This window comes from Mesoplodon mirus, assembly GCF_964341445.2.
Source record: "Mesoplodon mirus genome assembly, chromosome: 2".
Taxonomy (NCBI): Eukaryota; Metazoa; Chordata; class Mammalia; order Artiodactyla; family Ziphiidae; genus Mesoplodon; species Mesoplodon mirus.
The window spans coordinates 159,917,407-159,939,115 of NC_138977.1; the positions used below are offsets into that span (position 1 = coordinate 159,917,407).

General features: G+C 48.2%; 1 protein-coding gene across 2 annotated transcripts in view; it reads left to right on the top strand.

Moving 5' to 3' along the window:
- The window catches only part of CRMP1 (collapsin response mediator protein 1), a gene marked incomplete at both ends in the record, with an annotated part of 69,687 nt that overhangs the window by 15,529 nt on the left and 32,449 nt on the right, over window positions 1–21,709 (top strand). For both annotated transcript variants that reach the window (XM_082610552.1, XM_082610553.1), the window contains 3 exons: window positions 7,773–7,861; window positions 12,868–13,052; window positions 16,655–16,819. In XM_082610552.1, the coding sequence (XP_082466678.1) occupies window positions 7,773–7,861; window positions 12,868–13,052; window positions 16,655–16,819 (439 nt within the window). The remainder of the gene's footprint in view (window positions 1–7,772; window positions 7,862–12,867; window positions 13,053–16,654; window positions 16,820–21,709) is intronic.

Here is a 21,709-nt window from a genome sequence, read left to right on the forward strand (position 1 = left end):
GACTCTCAAGAAATGGAGCTGCAACCCACCTGCCTCTTAAAAGCTTGTGCTCAGACTGGTGCAGTCACATCCACTCTCATTCTGTTGGTCAAAGCAACTCAAGTAGGCACACCCACAGTCAGTGCGGCTGGGAGAGCCCTGCACCCACATTGGAGCATGGCAAGGGTGGGAAGGCAGGAAGGATTGTGAAAAGAAATAACACAATCTACCACAGAGGGTCTCCATCAAGAATATCCTAGATGTTTGTTAATAACAAATTCCTGGCCCATAAACTAGATCTGGCAAATGAAAATCTTGACAAAAACACCTGGATTGGAGTTTTTACCAGACAATCCCAGTGGATTTTCAGGATTATCTAGGCTCCGGTGCCATGTTGTGAGTTGTGCTTGCGTGAGGGATGTGCCTACCTGTCCTATTGAATGTTTGAGTTGCAGCGTGAGCCTTAATGTCAGTGACTTGTAGAGTCTGAAGGACTAATAACTTGCAGAACTCACCTTGACATCTCCTCGCCTTACGAGAAGCCGTTTCACCTGCACTCAATGCATGAGCAAGCACATTTCTACCAAATGCGGCTTCCCTTATCTTTCTGACACTCTTTTTCACGCTTGCCCTTTGGAGAGGAAGATATTCTTCATCTTTCCAGGAGTAACTTTACATTTAGTTTCTCTGAGCCCCTTCTCATGGATAAATCAGGCAGCCTCATCAGAATCTGTGTGCACCTGCAGCCCCGGGATGAAGCTGCCCTTTTCGTGTGAAGGCCAGACCTCTGAGATCCATTTTTGGCACTCATTCATTCACTGACCCCAGATTCTGATGTGTGTATTAGTGAAGCATTGTAGGAGAGGGGACATGGGAGTGTCACATGCCCTCCCCATAACTTCCTGGGTGGGATAATTAAAGTATTGATAGGGTGGCACTCAGAGTGAAATGTATTTGAAACCAACTACATACACTGTGAAACATAATCTATGATTATTTTTGTTCCGTGGTGGTGTAAAGATTACAGATATGCCTGTGAGCTGAGAAAGAAAAGCAGTGAGGAACTCCAAGCCTGGGTGAGGTAGGAGGGAGAGGGATCTTCAGGGTCCCAGGGTTTGGAGAAACCTCGCTGTCCCAGTGCCCAGTGGTGTTTCAGGACCACGGACAGCACGACATTCCCCTTTGCTTTCCTCATTTACAGCATGGAACCTGGAAACTGCAGGACCCTGCTGTGTATATACTATTTATTTTGCTGGACTGTTCTCCTTCTCCTCCGTTTCTCGGCTTCATGAACTTCTCATATTTCAGAACCCAGATCAAACATCTTCTCCTTGATGATATGGTCACTGCCTTTCTCTGTGTCTGTAATAACAGCTTTTGTTCTCTTTTTCAGATAGCCAAGGTTGCTAAACTAGCGATTTTGGGGTAAGCTGTTGGTTTGATGAGAGTAGCACCTCTTTTTTCTTCCGAGGCTCCGCAGACTGTAATGAGTTTTCTCCTCCTCTGACTTTGCATTGGAAACGACCGACTTTATTCCCACCATGCAGGGAAGGAGGGAGAACAGAATGCAGGGAGGCGTCATGCTTCGCTCAGGGACAGACAGTGATGCAAAAGATGCACTGTGATCCAGACCTCCCCTCCTAGTTGAGGCTGACTGTTGTTTATTTTGCTGTTGTGGGGGTAAGAACGTCTGAAGCTTTAAAGGCTCATTTCTGTAAGCGGCACTCAACATAGCAGTTAATGTTTGTGAAGAGAGCAAAGGCATCCCGCCAACACCAGCTCTTTCCTCCCGGTTGGGCTGGAGTGGAGATTAATGGTAGGTTTGGAGAAGAAGGCCTTCCCTTCTCTGGGATACTCCTCTGACTCCCAGGATATTGGCAACAGAGAAGTGATGAGGTTTAGGTGGGCCCCTTGTGAGAAGGCCTTCCAGCCTCACCTGTATTAGACAGGCTTTGCATTAAGCAGGCTTCTATTCCCAAGCCACAGGGTTAGGCTTTCAGGGAATTCTAAAAGCAGAGAAGAGAGGTTTCTGATCTGTCAGTCTACACTTTCCTCCTTTTTTCTTTATTTCTCCCCTCCCCCTTTCCTCCCTCTTTCCTTCATATTCCCTTCCCTTTTATCACTCCTTTATCTCACTTTCCTCTTCTCTCCTCCCTCCCTCTGTCATTTCAAACACTCTCTTTTTCTCCCTCCCTCTCTCCTTGCCTCCTGGCTGTCACCCCCTCTCCTCCCACTCAGCAAACACTTGCTAAACACTGTGTAAGGTTTATGCCTGGTCCCTGGGGCTTTGGCAATGACTCACACAGGGCTGTCCTGGCCGTGGAGGGGTGTCCAGCCCAGCAGGAGACGGGCACTTGAACAGTGACCATGGTGTGATGAGTATTGTTGGGAAGCTGTGTGCAAGGGGCCACGGGGACATAGGGAGGCACCTCAGGTCAAGAACTACCAGAAAGATCTACCTTGTGGAGAGTTTGGTATTTTGCTTTCCCACCTAACATTTTATTGTCTAGTGCTGTTGTTTATCCTTAAATATTCCTGGAGAATATTTTAGTAGCTGTATATCACCCCATTAGTGGTGTGGTTGCAAGATTGTCCGTAATTGTGGTTCACCTCTTTGTGTATAATTCTTTGACTCTGTTTGGGATATTTTCCTGAAGACAAATTCTCAGCATTAGATTTCTAGGTCAAAAGTTGTGAACAAGGGCTTCTCTGGTGGCGCAGTGGTTGAGAGCCCGCCTGCCGATGCAGGGGACACGGGTTCGTGCTCCGGTCCGGGAAGATCCCACATGCCGCAGAGCGGCTGGGCCCGTGAGCCATGGCCGCTGAGCCTGCGCGTCCGGAGCCTGTGCTCTGCAACGGGAGAGGCCACAACAGTGAGAGGCCCACGTACCGCAAAAAAAAAAAAAAAAAGTTGTGAACAATTTTAAGACTCTTGATACACTTTGTAAACGTGGCTGACGCTTACTCTTATTGAGAAATCCCCGCTTGGAGGAAAATGTAAAGGTTATCAGTTTCTCTTCTTCCACTTCTGCCCAGTTTTTGGGTGATGCTTCGGTTCAGAAACTTTTGTAGGTGTGAGTTCTTCTGTGATGAAAGCCCTTTCATTAGCATCGACACCAGCCTAGCCTCACCTCTGCTCGTGGCATTAGAGTCCCCATGAGCCAGCACCTGCTTGCCTTTCCAGCTTGCCCACCCTGAGGTCGTACTTCAGCCGAGAAACCACTTACAGACCCCCAAGCACATCAGGCTCCCCCAAACCCCGTACCTTTGGCCCGCCATTCCCTCTCTCTGCAGTCTCTTCCCTCCTTTGCCATGTGGCTAATTCCCGCTCGTTCTTCAAGCTCAGAATAAGCATGATTCCCCTGGAAGGGCTGGAGTGGAGGCGGCCTCTGCTCCCACCACCCCTCTATCCCAGCCCATCCCACATTGGAGTGCAAAGGTCTGCTTATGACTCAGTCTCCCCCACTGGCCTGAGACCTCCTTAAGGACAAAAACGATTTCTTTTAACTGCACACATTCTTTCCTTAAGCAAATATTTATTGTAGTTCCTGCTACAGAAAATGGTACAGAATAAACTGTGTAACTCTGCTGAGTAGTCACCACTGGTGGGCCTGGGCAAAGCGCTTTATATATGCACCCCGTGGGGTTCTCCCACAGCCCTGTGAGGCAGGGACAGTTATCCCCAATTTATAGATGAGGAAACTGAGGCTTGGAGAGGTTAAGTCATGTGGATAGCAAATGGGCAAGAATCGGAAGCTGCATCTGTCTGACTCTGGACGTTTTGTTGTTACACAACACTGATGCAAGGACGTGAGCCATGCTGAGCAGAAGTCTCTTTAGGTCAGTGCTGTCACCCTGGAAGGAATGGGCAGTCTCTGGCTTACCCTTGCTGTTTGATTTCTGTTGAATTTTTAATGAGATAGTTCATTTTTTTTCAAGGTATTTCAACAGTGAATTTTGTACAGAGTTTGTCACTGTTCATATCTGTCGACTATTTGCTCCTCGTGGTAATCCTGGGAGAGGCAGGGTATTGTTTTTTTTCTTTTAAATGCGTGACTTTTATTAAATTCTTAAAAGTTAGGTATCATAAAATTCACTGTTTGGGGAGGGGATGTTTCTTTAGGCTTTCACACTTCCACTTCCTGCATGAAGAAAGGGAATCCTGGAGAGCTAGGTCCTCAGGTTCTTTCTAAATTGCATCTGATTATGGGGTGTCATGGATTCTACAGGGTGAACATGTTTAAAAACATGATAAAAGTGTGTTTGCTGGAGCGAATGCTGGACAGGAAGTTAGGAAACCTTGCGTCTAACCTCCACGCCTATTGGTTGTGTGAATTTGAGAGTTCAGCTCATCTTGAGCCCCATTTCCATCTGAGGTTGACTAGACCTCGCATTCCACAAGAACCACTCAGCACAACCAGGCGTGGAGAGCGTCAGTGTCCTAAAGCATGTTTCCTAAGGTGTCTTCTGAGGAGGAGTCTCTTTGTCAAATGTCTCACAAAATGAAAGGGTCTAAATTTGGAAAAGATCAAACTCAGTTCCCCTCTTGACTATTCACATTACACATCAGCAGAGTGAAGGATCTGGGAATTCCTGACATAAAAACGATCTTTGCTTCTCTTTAACCCAGAATTTTCTAAACTCACTACACCTGGGAATTTCCTTTGGGCTCAGCCTCTAATAAAACCCCTCTGGGCTAGAGTTCCAAAGAACACGGTTTTGAAAGTGCCAGTTGAAAGGCGAACACAGTACTAACTTTAAGGAAGAAAAGAAAAAAGTCACATCAGCTCTTGCCTTCTGGTGGGCTTATTTTTTAGAAACATGCTGGCCCCTGAGAACAGAAAGAGCCGGGACCCTGGCAGTAGCTGCCCACAGTATCTGCTGGTAGTTGGTAGGGAGGGGGCGTGGATTTGAACATCTGATTCTGGGGAGGGCAGAGCAGGGTGGGGCTGATCTTCTGGCGTGCAGCGCATTAAATACCACCTTTCAGGATTAGCCTGAAAAGCCTTCTATTAAATGTGACAAGGCAAACGGCTGCCTGTGGGAGGCCATGTTCCAGAAGCCAAGCACCAACTGCCAATGACTCACATTTTCCTGCTTTCTGGTGCCCGGGTAAACCTGCACACCAGCGTGTCTCTGCTTCTGGATATGCAAAGCCCATGCCTCTTTCCCTAGGTCCTGGCTTCTGTCTTATGGCTAAGAGGGAGGTTGTTGGCCCTGGGAGTGACTGAGCTTGAAGTCCCTTCTTCCAGAGACCCTTCTCCTCGAGAACAGGACATACTTCTCTTCCTTGGCTCGTGGATCATAGTTCTTTGTCTTACGGCTGTGATGCCTTTTCTCTCCATCTTCACCCATTCATCCTTCAAGAATCAGTTCAGGCATCCATCCATCCATCCATCCATTCTGCCAGGCTGTGTCCAAAGTATCAGAGATGCAGCAATGAAGAAAATAGATGAAATCTCTGCCCCCATAGAGCTAAGTCTCTTAAGAAACTTCACGGACAACTCTAGGTGGTGCCATCCATCCACAGCAACGTGTCTATGATCGGCTGTGCCTGACACAGCCAGTGGGTAACACACCACAGCTCTGATGTCAGTGGGACAAGTCACATTTTTAAACAAACATGTAAATAGAGACTATGTCAGATATACTATATTAAGTACTATGTAAACATAAAGTGGGTAAGAGGTGAGGGGTCTGCAGGCAGGGCAGCGATGTAAGGTGTTCCAAACAGGGCAGCCAAGGGGAGGGCTGTCAGGTAAGTAAGTGACACTGAGCAGAGACCTGAAGCAAATGAGAGTGAGTTTTGCCTACATAGTAGGATTCCAGATTAAATAGGGTCTCACTGACTTGGCTTTCACTCTGGGGAAAATATACTGCGACAAGAACCCACTGGAGGGTTCTGAGCAGCAGGCTGCGTGCTCTGTGTCTGCTCAGCAAGCCTTGCCTGATTCCTGAGTTTGGGTGAAACCCTTCTTTTCCAGGCTTGTGCAGCATCCTCTGCCTTCCTCTCATGGTCAGTGCTGTGGGACCACTGGCACGGATCTGAGGCACATTCTGTGACAGAGGGTTTCTAAGAGTGTCCCGGCAGGATCAAGCCCCAGTTGCTCACAGTGTTAGCCAGATCAGTGTCTGCCTCCCTCACTCCACTTCGTGGAATCACCTCCCAGAATCACTGCTTGCCTCTAAATCCTTGTCTCAGGCTCTGCCTCCAGGGGAACCCATGCAAGACACTCCTTCTGAGGTGGCTACCCTGAATCGTTGCTGTCTGTTTCCTGCCCAGAGGGTGGGGCTTAAGGGCAGAAGCTGAGTTTTATCCATCACCCCATCTCCAGCTAGGAGATAATACAAATAGTAAATATGCACGTGGCAAAAAAATTCTCAGCCTCCAAGGAATGCAAATTAACAAATATTAATGATAACCAAGGGTGTTTTGGTGGCCTCAGGATGGCAAATTGGGGAAGCACTTTTGGAAAGCAATCTGGTCATATTTATCAAGGGCTGAAAGCAAGGTTTATACTGTTTGACTCAGTTGTTACATTTCTGAGAATTTAGCCTAACAAATAGTACAAATTCAGGGAAAAGCTTTGTGCGTGAAGATGTTCATTATAGCAATATGTATCATTGTGAAACATTAAAAAGAACAATGGGGGAAATTAACAATTTATTGTGCATCCATATAATGGAATATTTTGTAGCCACTTAAAAATTATGGTTATGGTAAAATGCAAAAAAGGACACAATCGTGTTTTCTTTTTAGCTCCTAGAATTTGCTACATCCCTTGCTGCCTCTGGGACCTGGCACACCATTTCTCTGCCCAGACACTCAGCACTCATCATACTGGCCTTCTCCCCAACCCTTTGTTTAGTCCAGCTTATCCAGAATTATTTTCTCTATCTGAGCTTGCCTTACCCGACCTTTAATAAGGTTGGCAGCCCTTTTACTCTGTGGCCACGGCGGGCACCCTATACTTCTCCTCTTTTGGAATCCCACCTACTCCCAGGATTTGTGAAACCTCTGTCTCTCCCTCATCAGCTCCATGAGAGCTCATTCTACCCTGGCTCATCAGGACCTGGCCCTGGGCTTGGAGCCGAGGCAATCGGCTGGTATCTCATGGGTGCATGGGTGAGTGAATGGCTATGTGTGTTAGAATCACAAGTATGGAAAATAGAGGGAAATCGGAGAAAAACATCAGAACATTGATTGGAGGTTTTCTGGGGGAGTTGCATTTATTTTTTGGTCATTTCACTATCTTTTAAAATGTCTCTAGGCTTCCCTGGTGGCGCAGTGGTTGCGAGTCCGCCTGCCGATGCAGGGGACACGGGTTCGTGCCCTGGTCCGGGAAGATCCCACATGCCGCGGAGCGGCTGGGCCCGTGAGCCATGGCCGCTGAGCCTGCGCGCCCGGAGCCTGTGCTCCGCAACGGGAGAGGCCACAACAGTGAGAGGCCACCGTACCGCAAAATAAATAAATAAATAAATAAAATAAAATGTCTCTAAATTGAGTTTTATTATATTCAACAGTTAGAGATTATGTACTATTTATAGGTGAAATTATATGATATTTGGGATTTGCTCTATAAAATCTCAGCAAAAACAAAGCCAAAGTGTTTGGAGGGGAAAGGGGTAAAACGAGAATGGTGAAGTATTTAAAGAATCTGGGTGAAGGTTCTCAGGGGGCTTTTTAATACCATTTCTTTACTTTAGAAAATTTTTATGTTAAAAGTTAGAAAGAAAAATAACATTTCCTGGCTCTTCTCTAATGACATTTACTACTTTGCTTGGCTTTTCAGAGTGACCGACTCCTCATCAAGGGTGGACGAATCATCAACGATGACCAGTCCTTCTATGCCGATGTCTACCTGGAAGATGGACTCATAAAGTGGGTTGACCAAACAGACCTTTTAAGAAGCCCGTCTCCCTAGGCTGCCTGGCCCTTAGAGGGACTGGAAGGCTGGCGTTCTGCCCCAGAATGAATGTGCCAGCTCTTGTGACTCTCAGGGATGGAGAGATGTGGGGAGGTGCAAACCATGGCTGTAGAAGGGGCTTGTGTTTGTTGAGCGCCCCGTGAGCACACCAGGCTCCCTGCCATGGAGCTCACGCAGGCCATGATGCCCACAGAGGCTGTGAAGTACACATGCTGGCCCCTCTTCTGTTCTTGAGAGGGGGGGCCATGGGGTTAAGTGGCTGTCCCACGTTGCAGAATGAGTTAGGGGCAAGGCCTCGATTCCAACCTAGCTCATCTGACTGATTCACAGCTCTTTTTTCTACCTGCCCAGAATTTCTGGAATTGGGTGGAGGGGGCTGGGAGAGAAGGAGTCATGTTTAGGCCCCAGGCAGAGCCTTGGCATTTAAAGGGAAGACATGCCTTGGGATTGGAGGTCTCCTTTGCCTCCTCCCCATTAGCTGCCCCTTTCAGCCCTGCTAGGACCTCCCAAGTGTGTTAGTCTGTCTGGGCTGCCATAACACAACACCCCAGATGGCATGGCCTACGCAACAGAAATTTATTTCTCCCAGTTCTGGAGGCTGAAGGCCAGGAGCAAGGTGCCAGCAGGATGGTTTCTCCTGAGGCCTCTCTCCCTGGCTTGCAGACAGACGTCTTCTTGCTGTGTGCTCACGTGGCCTTTGCTCTGTGTGTGTGCCTCCAGTTTCTCTTCCTCTTATAAGGACGTCAGCCCTATTGCACTAGGACCCCTGACCTAGCAGCCTCATTTTAACTTAATTACCTGTTTAAATACCTTATCTCCAAGCACAGTCATATTCGGAGGTATTGGGGCTTCAGTATGTGGATTTGGGGGACACAATTCAGTCCATAACACCAGACAGTGGTTTTTACATGGTTTCCACATTTTACCATCTGCTGCTCGGCCTCTTCTTCTGGAGTCTGGAAGAGTAGAGTCAGAGACCATCTCAGGATCCAGTTTGGGCATCTGGCACTGGAAGGAAAGGCAGAGGGGATGTGAGCAAGGCCAAGCTCAAACAGGAATGGGGTCTGTTGGTGGGCTCATCCCGGGGCCATGTATGCTGTGATGATGATGATGGTGAGGAGGAGAAGGAGGAAGAGGGAAGAGGAAGAGGAGGCTGTGGATTGTCATGAGCATTAAGAGACCATCTGTGCAAAGGCCCTGTGAAGAGTAGGTGCTCAAGGCAGCATTGAGCCCTCTCCTGCCTCCCTCTGCCCGCCCCCACCCCTAGTCCTGGATGGATCTGACGATTTCTGGGCCAACTCAGGCCTCACCTCCTCCAGTTCATTACCCGCCCCCCCCCCCCCCCCCCCCCCGCCCAGCTCACTCTTCCCAGCCGCACTGAAAACTTGGTGTTTGCAGAACTTGCCAAGCACTCTCGCCTGGGAACAACCTTGCACCCATGAATTCTCCACCTGAAATGCCCTGCCCCTCCCCCCATTCTCGTTTCATGCCCCTGCCCCTCAACTCCCGTTTGTCCTATGGGCCCAGCTTGTGTGGCTCCTCTTCCAGGAAACCTTCCAGAGCCCAGGCTCTTCCTCTGTACAGGCTACCACTCCCCCTGTGCTGGCCGCCTCTCCCCCCTGGTTGTGCATTTGCCCCTGACGAGGGGTCTTGCCTTACTGCCTCCCAGCCAGGGACCTGGCACAGTGCATGGATGGATGGGACCCTGGAGTGTTGAAGCAAGTGTAACTTACAAACACTGACACATCAGATGGTGGGGACCTCGATCTCAGCCAGGGTACAGCCTGGAACCAGAAAGGAGATAAAGGCAGATGGTGGGGTGGGGTGCGGTGAGATGCATGATAAAGTGAGGTTCCTAACTCACCACTGCTTAGATAAGGCACAACCAATCGGCACCGAGTTCCCCGCTTATGTGGGACCTCTGGGGTCCTGGGGACAAAGAGACACGGAGAACCCTTTCATGGGACCACCATTCCCACCGGCGACACAGTTGGAGGTTGGAAGGCTGTGTGAACACCTGGAGACTTAGGACTTAGGCCACCCAGGGTATTCAGGAAATAGGCAGTTTCCGTAAATTCAATATTTGTCTGCTCCTCTTAGTGGGAGATGCCTTTTACTTTTAACCCTGTTGCTGAAAAGCTTTCTAAGCACCGGTGCTGCTTTTCCTGCCTTATTAAGCAGAGCGAATGTCTGTGTCTGAATGCCTTGCAGGGTCTTCAGATGGTCACGTGGGGCACAGGTCCCCGCTGGCTGAGAAGGAGGTGTGGAAGGGGGGAGAGCCTGAGGGACCGCTTGGCATGAGGAGGCTCGGTTATTTCCCTTCACTTTGATTAAACCCCAAGAATCCTTTCATTTTGCGGCCATTCGCCAAGTTTTACTAAAAGCTGTTCAGCTGGGTTTGTGCAGGATCCGTTATGATTCATCGAGGGCTCCATCCCATTGGCTAAGCATTGGAGAATCAGATGCTGATGGCGCAGGACTTTTTTCTGAGTGACGGTGAGGGTGGTGCTGGGGCAAGGGCAGGGCTTCTCCGGCTTCCTTCCTCTCTTCCCTTTCCTTCCATGCACACTGCCGCTGAGAACCATTCAGGGAGTCTTCCTCCTAATTCATGGGGGGCGGGATTCCATTTAGTTTAATCCCAGTTTGGGGAGAATCTGCTGCTTCTGCAGAAGGGAAGCAGGGAGACAGCCGAACTTGGTGGGCAGAGCCTGATACTAGACTTGGGGACACTGGGCTTGAATCCAGATCCAACGCTGACTTGCCGTGTGGCCTTCGATAAGTCCCCGCCCCCACCCGGGTTCCGTTTTCCTCTTTTGCAGAATGTGAATACTTCCTCCCTCACAGGTTGTTGGCAGGGGATTAGAGAGGGTTTGTTAATAGGCGATGATCTGCCTGCTAAGAATGGCCCTGAACTGTAGAACTTTTGGCACCGCAGTGTGGCGGCTGAGTCACAGACCGGGATCAGATTGGGCTGTGCCGAGTGTCTGCGCATGCCCATTCTGATGGGGCTGAGCCCGTTCCCTTGCCAGTGCTACGCATTCTGAACATCACCCCGTCTTCTTAAGAAGCTAGTGTGAGCGCAAATGAGACCGTCGGTGAAGGGCTTATTAGAAGAGAATCCTATAGTTGGTGCTCGATAGCGGTTCACTGCTCTTGTTGTAAAGCTTGGGGGTGACTTCTCTGAACCCCGTTCCCTTCAGCTCCTGGCACATGGCCATGAGCTTGGAGATGGACGGTGAGAAGATTGGACCAGGCAGGGTTCTGTACACGACGATGGGAATTACGGGGGGAGTGGGGTGGCGATTAGAAGCAGCAGCGGCCGCAGTTGTAGCGCTGGTGGAATTGGCAGAAATGCTGACATTTCCTGGGGCTCACCATGGTTCTGGCACTGCGCTTGGACTAGACCAGTTCCTGGTTTCAGGGTAGACAGTGTGCGATGCTCCAGTTCTGTGGAAGAGCCCCAGGTAGAGCCCCGTCACTTCTGTGCCTGGACGACGTGCCTGGACCAGCCGGCCCAGGAGTCCAGAAAAGCAAGGAGCTTTCGCACCTGTGAATGGATTCTGTTTGGGGCCTGACGTTGCGGTCACTGAAGGAATATTTTCCTATGTCTTCATTACTGGTGTTTTTAGGTAACTTAGAAAAACTAATATTGGGGCCACATCCCAGAGTTTAGAACAACTGGATTTCTTTTTTAAATAAAAATTGCTCGTGGTCAGATGTAGTGGTCTCAGCCGGGCACTGACCATGGAGCTGTTGAATCTGTCCTGGTCTGGCTGAGCCTCCCTCACCCCACCCTGGTGAGGGATACGTCTCCTGACTCTGGTTCCAACACATAGACACAGCGGACACCACAGGGGCAAGGCTTTGAAATTCCTAGGCTCTTCTTCCTCCTTTCCCCGCTTTTGGAATTTGCCCTCCTTCTAGAGGAAGTTTCCAGGCACCAAGCACGTGGGGAAACAGAAGTGTTGGTCAGCCTGCCTAGGAAAGCTCTGCCACCCGCCGTGTGATCCCCTCATGGCAGGTTTTACGGGGGCTTAAGAAGCTTTCCTGAGGCTGGTGCTCATGACTGTTTCAAATGAGAACCCAGGTTGCCTGTCATTATCAGTTTGCTGGGGCTGACATAGCAAAGTCCACAGACTCGGAGGTTTAAACAACAGATATTTGTTTCTCACAGTTCTGAAGGCTGAATGTCTGAGATCAGGGTGTCAGCAGGTTGGTTTCTTCTGAGGCCTCTCTCCTTGGCTTATAGACGGCTGTCTTCTCCGTGTCCTCACATGGTCCTCTCTCTGCATGTCTGTGTCCTAATCTCCTTTTCTCATAAAGATACCAGTCAGATTGGGTCAGGGTCCACCCTAACAGCCTCGTTTTAACTTAATGACCCCTTTCAAGGCCTTCTGTCCAAATTCAGTCACATTGTGAAGGGCTAGGGGGTTAGGACTTCAAAATATGGACTTTGGGGAGTCACAGTTCACTTCACAGCCCTGTCTTTGAAGACTTGAAGAGCTAAGGGAACTTTTCACTGCCTCCCCCCCCCCATCGCTCACCTTTGTGTCCCCAAAGCAGTTGCCAAAAGTGTGTGAAGTGCTCTGCAGTGTCGGGCTGTTCAGAGAACCCTTTGCCCCTTGATACCGATGCTGGTCTCACTGCTGTTGGATTCAGCTCTGCCACTGCCTCCCCCTGGAAGCCCTCCCAGATAACCAGGCTGGTGAAATGGCCCACCTTGCGCTCCCCACACCCTGTGTGAACTGGATTGTAACCATCTGCTTTACATGCCTTTCCTCCTCATTAGGCTGTGAGCCCCTGGAGGGCAGGGACCCTGCCTGAGTTATCTCTGTTCACCCAGTGGCCTGCGTAGGACCTGCCTCAGAAATGTTTATCTAATGGAACTGAAGCTGCACGGTTGACAGCCATTTTGTTTTTCTTTTAAGAACCAAAGTTCGTCTCTGTTGTTTGTGCCCAGGCAAATAGGAGAGAACTTAATTGTTCCCGGTGGAGTGAAGACCATTGAGGCCAATGGGCGTATGGTTATTCCCGGAGGTATCGATGTCAACACGTACCTGCAGAAGCCCTCCCAGGGGATGACGGCCGCTGATGACTTCTTCCAAGGGACTAAGGCAGCACTGGCAGGAGGGACCACGATGATCAGTGAGTCGTACCCCTGCCTTAGGGCATAGGCTGTGACTTCTCTTCTGCATCCTCAGCATCTTGAGTAACACCAGGCACTTTGCTCAGGATACCTGGTGCGCAGGTGGCTAAAGTTTTGGAACCAGTGATGTAGATGTTGTTATGCCAGATGGGGCTGTAAGGGCTCAGAGAGGTGAGATAAGTTGCTGAAAGTTACGCAGCTGGGGAGTGGTTGTATTAGACAGTGTTGCTGCTGTAATGCTGTGATAATGCTGCATAACAAACAGCCCCCAAACTTCAAGCAAACACTTGTTTCTCTTATTCAAGGGTCCACAGGAACAGGAGCAGGACTGGTGTGGGTCTGCTTTAGGCTGTGGGTTGGCTTTGGGGTGGGGATACCGTGGCTCTCCCATTCTGGAACCAATGATCAACTCAACCATGCTCTTCTCCAAGTGGAAGGCAGAAGTGCAGGAAGTGTCTGGCAGAAACTTGCTCCTCCTCTTACCACCTCATTTCTTCACCTACACACTGTGACTTCAGCCCTCTGTTCTGTTGGCCAAAGCAAATCACACGGCCAAGCACAAAAAGTCCCTGAAATTGCATTCTGTCCACAGTGAACCATGGTGAGGGTGGGAAGGGAAAGAAGAATTGTGGACAAATAACACCATCTACCACAGTGGTCTGTCTGGGATGCTGGACTCTTCCTCTACTGCCCTTTGCAGCCAGATTGTTGTATTTTTTTTTTTAATCCAACAGTGCTTTTGTTTGGATTCCATTTTAATAAGCAATTTTGATTAAATAGGCAGCAGTGTATTTGAAATGTTCTTTCAATAGTTAGACTCCACATCTAGGTGGCTTGTCCCTGAGCTGGTCCCAACCCTGCCCATCTCTCCCCGTCGAAGAGTTCCTCTGGAGGTGCACACTGGCTGGAGTTGGCCACTGTGAGCAGAGCTCATGTATCAGAGTTCCCATCCCCCTGAGCCAGGAGGGTATGGCCCAGCTCAGGAGGCAAGCACCATTCTGATCCCTTTTCCAAAAAGCAGCCCTGTGTCTGCTGGTTAGGAATGTGGGAGGAGCCCAGATTTGGGACTTGGATCCTAGCTGCCAGGGTTTGGTCACGGCCACTCAGCAGCTGCACCACTGAGCAGTATTAAGCCTCTGTGAGCCTCAGCTTCCTCGTCAGTAACATGGACTTTATAATGTGCCCCCCAACCCATACATGTGGTTCCTTAGCATAGTGCATGGCATATGATGGTAAGTGCTTTGGGAATAGGAGCTGGGATATTCTGAGAGGTGGAGATGGAAGTTCCAGGCTCAGGGGACCTGTGTGAGGTAGAGGACAGAGCCCTGGATGAAGAATCGGGATCCCTGGAGTTCCCCTTTGCTCTTTTCCCATCACCAGCTGTGAAACCCTTGGGGGACCCCTCCACCAACACAATGGGCCTCATCTTCCCCATCTATACAAGGGTGGTTTTCAAAGTATGTTTCATGGAGCACCAAGAGCCTATGAAGTCACCATGAGAACCACAGTTAGGAGGTGTGTGAGAGGGGGCAGGGGGGTTCTGTGTCCCCACCCCATTTCTTCATTTAACAGATATTTATTGAGGGTTGCTTTGCACCAGGCACTGTGCTAAGTGGTGGGGAAGAGAAGGAACAAAGCAGACACGATGCTTATTCTCCAGGGGCTCACAGTCCATGGGGAGTCACTAATCACCCACACAAATGACTATAAGCGGGTTAGTTCTACAGAAGAAAGGGGCACAGTGCTTTGAGCTGTGGGGCAAAGGGCTCGGGGAGCTTCCCTGAAGAAGTGGCATTTGTGCATCGATCTGCAGGATGAGTGGGAGTTAACTGGGTGAAGAGGGTATGGGGAGCAGAGCTCCAGGAAGAGGGAACAGCACATGCAAAGGCCCTGTGGTGGGGGAAACACACCTTGTGTTTAAGAGATTGAAAGAAGGCCTAGGAGGCAAAGGTGCAGAGATTGAGGGCTGGAATCCTGTGAGATAAGGTTGGGAGGAGAGGATGCTGCTGGGCCTTGATGGCCAAGGTCAGAATTCTGGTCTTTTTCGTATGGGTGATGAGCAGCCATTGAGGGATGTTAAGCAGGAAGTGATATGATCTGTTTTAAAGAGACCTGAATAGAGTGGCCTAGGTTGCGTGTGACTAGACCAGTGGGACGTGATTGCAGTTGTTCAGCTGAGAGCGGAGGGTGGCTTGGACTAGGAGTGTGACCAGGAGGTGGACAGATGTGGACAGCTCCAGGGACATATCAGAGGGAAATCAGCAGTGGTGATGATCATCAGTGGAGGTGCACACGGGAAATGAAGGGTCAAGAGTAACCCCTTGGCTTCTAGCTTTTGGAATGGTGAGGCGATATCCTTACCATTCTGGGGTGGGGGTGGGGGACCAGCTTTGCCAGTGGGGTCGGGGAGGGGACGATGCGGCATGAGGTTCTGGACATTCTCATCTTGAGGAGCTCTTGAGTCATCCTAGTGGAGAGTTCAGAATCCTGTGGCTGACGGGGGGGATACATTTGAATGAGCAGCCACGTAGAAAGAAAAGTTCTAGGGCCAGGTCATAAGGAGTTTGATCACTTAATGGTCAAGTAGAGGAGGAAGAGTCTTCCAGGAAAAAATGGCCACAGAAGTGGGACAAAAAGCCAGAAAGCCGTTGCCATGGAAGCCAGGGAGGAGCGAGTTTAAAGAAGGAGGGAGTGATTTACTGTGTTCTGAGAGGTCAAGTCGAGTGAAGACTGGAAGGTCGAATTAGCAAAGGCTGATGCTCTCGGTGGGTGGAGGAGTGAGAGGGAGTGCGGAGCAGAGACTGCTCTTACAGACGTCTGGCCGCGAAGGGTGGATGTTAGAAAAAGGGTGGGAGCTAGCGGGATGTGCGAAGCCCAGTGAGGTTTAAAAGACAGTTGTCTCCCCTTTGATCTGCTTTACATTTAAGACTTTATTTGAAAAAGGGATGAAGAAGTTCATATTCTTTTAGGTCCTTTTCACCTTGGCGTTCTATGCCCACGAAGGCAGCAAGGAGTAGCGGGAAAGGGTCCAGACTCTGCAGCTGACAGGACTCTGGGAATCTTCTCTGTACTGCTTACTAGTTGTGTGACCTTGGACAAGTTTTTCACCCTCTTTGAGCCTAAGTTTCCTCATCTGTCAAATTGGGGATATTTTTATTCTCTTCACAGGGTAGTTGTGAGGATTTAATGAGATCATTTATATAAAGCCTTTGTGGCGGTATCTGACACATCAGAAACATTCAATAAACAGTCATGATAATGATGGTCATGGTGATGAGGAGGAGGAGGATGAAATGACGGTAACAATGGTGGGGACAGTGGTGGTAATGAAGACTAAAGATGGTTGATGGTTATGATAATGATGGTGACAACGATGGCAGTATTGATGTTGATGATGGTGGGAATGATGATGAAAAGGATGGTGATGATGAGGATGCTGATCTTGATGATGTAAGTGGTGGTGTTGGGGGGGATAGGGAAGGTCACGATGATTATGCTAATATTGGAGATAATGATGGTGATGATGGCAGTGAAGAGGCTACCACTGGGTTGACTTGGGTCCTAAGCATCTTGGAATGTGACACATGTTTTTCTGTCCCAGTTGACCATGTTGTCCCTGAACCTGGGTCCAGCCTGCTGACCTCCTTCGAGAAATGGCATGAAGCGGCAGACACTAAATCCTGCTGTGACTACTCCCTGCACGTGGACATCACCAGCTGGTACGATAGTGTTAGGGAAGAGCTCGAGGTGCTGGTGCAGGACAAAGGTCAGTTAAAGCCCCAGAATGGGGGCACAGTTCTGGAATCCCTGTTTTGTTTGTGGGTCTGATGTGTGGAGTTAGAATCCCTTTATCTGCATCTGCTATGAGCCCAGCTGTGAGCTGTGCCTTGCCCCATAAACAGTGGAAAAATTGGACCCTCCTTAAGGAGTCTATCTTCCTCTCCTTCAGGCCCTTTGGAGGTTCCCCCTGTTTATAGAAGAAAGCCCGATTTCCTTAGCCTGGCACACAAGGCCCCCACTGATCTAGCCTCACTTTTCCTTCTCTACCATAAACTCATTTGTGTGCTTATTATCCTGGACGCCACCCCCTGAAACCTGCTGCTCCACTGGGCCTTTGCTGTTGCAGTCTCCACACCTCCTACCAGGGACGCCCTTTCTTCTACTCTGCTTCCCAGCTCAACTATCCCAGTTTCCCCAATCAGAACTTCAGAACTGCTTCATCCCTTGAATATCCATAGAAGGTTACTTGGGCCTCTTTGGGGGGCACCTTTTCCATTATTTTTGGATTACGGGACACTGGTCGTCTGTCTGGCTCTTCTGTTAATCCCTGAGCTTACGAGGGAGGGGATTATGTCTGTGCATCTCCGTATCCCACCCTCTCTCCCCTCTGTGTGAGGTCAAACCAGACATCTCTGCACAGTGTGGGTACTTTACAGTGTGCCTTACACCAAATGGAGGTGAAGTGAACTGAACACCCACAGAAACAGAGAGCAAGAGAACAGAATAAACCAGGCGTGAGGGGTCCCTTGGAAAGAGGCAGTTCTGAGGCTCTCTGAGGAAGCACCATCAAATGAATGAGATGCTTCAAGGAGAGATGGGGGGGTGTTTTCAATTTTTAAAATATATATACTGTGTTTTCTCATAAAAGTATTATCACCCAAATACAAAAAAAAGTCAGAAAATCAAGAGAAGGAAAAAGTTTTTCCCTCTGGTCTTACTCCCCAGTTGCCACTTACCATTAATAATTAATTCCTTTAAGGATTATGGCTTTCTGTTCCCTATCTATTTAGACAGTTTCTCCATATATAGTTATACGATAGCAGTTATTTGGAATCCTTTTTTCACTTAACGTTTTAGGAGTAATCATTACTCTTCATTAATTACTTTTTAATGCCTCGTAATACACAATATAATGGTTAATTTGCGTAGCTATTTCCTTTTTATTGGGCATTTAGGTTTTCTGTTTGCTTTACTGTAAATCATGTTTGGTGAACATCTTTGTAATGCCATCCAGAGATGGCATTACGGGGTCAAGGTTTTAACATTTTTCAAAATCATGACACTTACCGCCAAATTGCTTTCCCCAGAAATGCACCCACTTGCATGCCCACAGCCCACGTCTCTCACCCTGTGCATGTTTGCACCATTGGGTGTTATTACTTGTATGAAATCCTTGCTAATTTGATGAATAAAAGTCAGTCTACCATTGAACATTGCAGTTCTTTAACTGCTAATTACATTAAACATTTTGCATACATTTTTCCTTTATGTGAATGTCTGATTGTGTTCCTTGCCCATTTACCAGTTTGGGTCTCATAAGTCTGAGCTTCTATATCTAGATGGTTTTATCCCTTCATTGAAGTTGCTGTGAATCACACTCTTGTTTTGTACAGAATCATAGTCCAGGTTGTAGAAAGATCCCAGCAGTTGTGCTGCCTGAATCTGAATCCTGCCCTCACACTTCTTGGCCTGGTGACACTGGGCAAGTCACCAAGCTGACCTCTCTGAGGCTCGCCCAGTGACTCCCCTTACATAGTGTCAGAGCTCTGGTACCAGGCGTGAGACTCCTGGTCTGAACTCGGTGTTAATTCTCCAGTCAAAAGAAGGAAACAACCCATATGTCCATTAAAGGATGATTGGATAAACAAAACGTGGTCCATCCTTACAGTGGAATGTCATTCAGTTTGGAAAAGGAAGGGAATTCTGACACCTGCTACGACATGGATGGACCTTGAGAGCATTATGTCAAGTGAAATAAGCCAGTCACAAAAAAGACAAATGCTGTATGACTGTGCTCATATGAGATGCCTAGAATCGTCCAGTTCATAGAGAGAGACAGAGTAGAATGGTGGTTGCCAGGGGCTGGGGGAGGGGCAATGTGGAATTAGTGTTTAATGGGGACAGAGTTTCAGTTTTGCCAAGGTGAAGCGTTCTGGAGATGGAAGCACACCAATGTGAATGTACTTAATGCCACTGCACTTGCAAATGGCTCCGATAGTACATTTCATGTGAGGTATATTTTACCACGACTAATGAAAAGCAGCAGTTACTTCTTCGCTCACAGCTCTGTGGAAAGGCACTTTGGTTTGGGCTCAGCTGGGCGGTTCTGCTCACTGTGGCTCACTCATGCCTTGCGCCCCAGCTGGGAGGATGGGGCAGGTGGGACCACTCTCTACACCCTCCCTTCCCCAGCAGGCTCTCGTAGGCTTCTTCCCTTGGTGGCTCCGCAAGGGTGAGTGGAGCTGCAAGCCCTCTGAGGCCCAGGCTTGGAATGTGTCCACTGACACTTACTTCCACTTCGTTCTGCTGGGCGGAGCCAGTCTCGAGAGCAGCCCACGCTCAAGGAGTGAGGAAATAGGTTCTACCTCTTAGAAGGGTCACTGCAAATGTTTTGTGAAACTGTAAACTATTACCAGCCTGTTTAGCCTCTTTCTGCCTCCTACTTCTACATGAAATTATCTTATTTGTTTGTTCATTGCTTATTTCCACTAGAATGTAGACAGGGATCCTTCCTACCTCGTTCACAGCTGTATCTCTGGCTTCTAGAACAGTGCTTGTACATAGTAAGTACTCAGTGAATATTTGATGAGTGAGAAAATAAATATTCCATGAAAAAGGACTTCTGGGGTCTCATAAGTTTTGGAAATGCTCCCTGTTTATTCTATTGTTGAATATTCTTTTATTTATTTTTTAACATCTTTATTGGAGTATAATTGCTTTACAATGGTATGTTAGTTTCTGCTTTGTAACAAGGTGAATCAGCTATACATATACATATATCCCCATATCTCCTCCCTCTTGTGTCTCCCTCCCACCCTCCTTATCCCACCCCTCTAGGTGGTCACAAAGCACTCAGCTGATCTTCCTGTGCTATGTGGCTGCTTCCCACTAGCTATCTATTTTACATTTGGTAGTGTATATATGTCCATGCCACTCTCTCACTTCATCCCAGCTTACCCTTCCCCCTCCCTGTGTCCTCAAGTCCACTCTCTACGTCTGTGTCTTTATTCATGTCCTGCCCCTAGGTTCTTCAGAACCATTTTTTTTTTAGATTCCATATATATGTGTTAGCATATAGTATTTGTTTTTCTCTTTCTGACTTACTTCACTCTGTATGACAGATTCTAGGTCCACCCACCTCACTATCTTAATGCATATTGTCATGTTAAAATCTGTGAGGAAGCCCTGCAGGCAGGAAACCTGTTTATTGTTGATGAATCCAGTTTTTCTTCACCAATATACATATCACCATCCCTATGTTTGATTACAAACAAGAGACTCACTGCAGAGCTTGGCTTAAGCTAAATGAAGCAGATTTGCTTTAGTGATAGAGATGTGTATCCAGGGATACCATGCCAGGGAATCTTCCCCTGTGCTCATCCCTGCTTTTCTCTTCGAGCCAGTTCTGCTCTCCCCTCTCACCCTTGACCTGCATTCTCCACTTCTGTAGTCCCCGTGGTGGAATGCAACAGTCCACTCTTTGTCTGGGTGGACATCTGTTTCACAGATTAGTCAGGTGTCTTTTGGTATCACTTGGACTCAGTCCTTCCTCCTAGCTCAGCTTAGCATCTGTTAGGTGCCCAGCTCTGGACTAACCGTCTGTAATCCGTGGCCACGTGGTATGAACATGGCTGTTTCCAAGGTTACTGGATGGATAGTGGAAGAGGGTATTTGCTAGAAAATGTAAGAGAGTTCTGAGAACTGGAGGGTGTTATGAATGGATTGGCAACCAGTAGGTGTTCAATATAACCCTTTAGAATTGGTGTTCCATGCACCCTCCTTGGAGAAGAACTGTGATGCTGGCGTTTATGAATTGGGGAGGTGGTGTGAGTATCAGGCCCTATTGTATTTCCCAAGACTCTACTGCTAGTAGTAGAATTATCATGGAGACACTTAAACTCTTGACACGGATTGTTAATTGGTTTTCTAAGCAGGTGCAAATCGGTTGTGCCAGTTTTCACTGTCACCTGCTATGTAGGAGGGACTCATCGTGATGCACACTCACTAGCACTGTGTAACATATTCTAAAATGTGTTGGTTTTTTTTAACATTTGTGTTGGGGTATAATTGCTTTACAGTGGTGTGTTAGTTTCTGCTTTATAACAAAGTGAATCAGCTATACATATACATATATCCCCATATCTCCTCCCTCTTGCGTCTCCCTCCCTCCTACCCTCCCTATCCCACCCCTCTAGGTGGTCACAGAGCACCGAGCTGATCTCCCTGTGCTATGCGGCTGCTTCCCACTAGCTATCTATTTTACATTGGGTAGTGTATATATGTCCATGCCACTCTCTCACTTCATCCCAGCTTAACCTTCCCCCTCCCTGTGTCCTCAAGTCCACTCTCTAGTAGGTCTAGGTCTGCGTCTTTATTCCCGTCTTGCCCCTAGGTTGTCCATGACCTTTTTTTTTTTTTTTTTTTAGATTCCATATGTATGTGTTAGCATACGGTATTTGTTTTTCCCTTTCTGACTTACTTCACTCTGTATGACAGACTCTAGGTCCATCCACCTCACTACAGATAACTCAATTTTGTTTCTTTTTATGGCTGAGTAATATTCCATTGTATATATGTTCTTCTTTATCCATTCATCTGTCGATGGACACTTCGGTTGCTTCCATGTCCTGGCTATTGTAAATAGAGCTGCAATGAA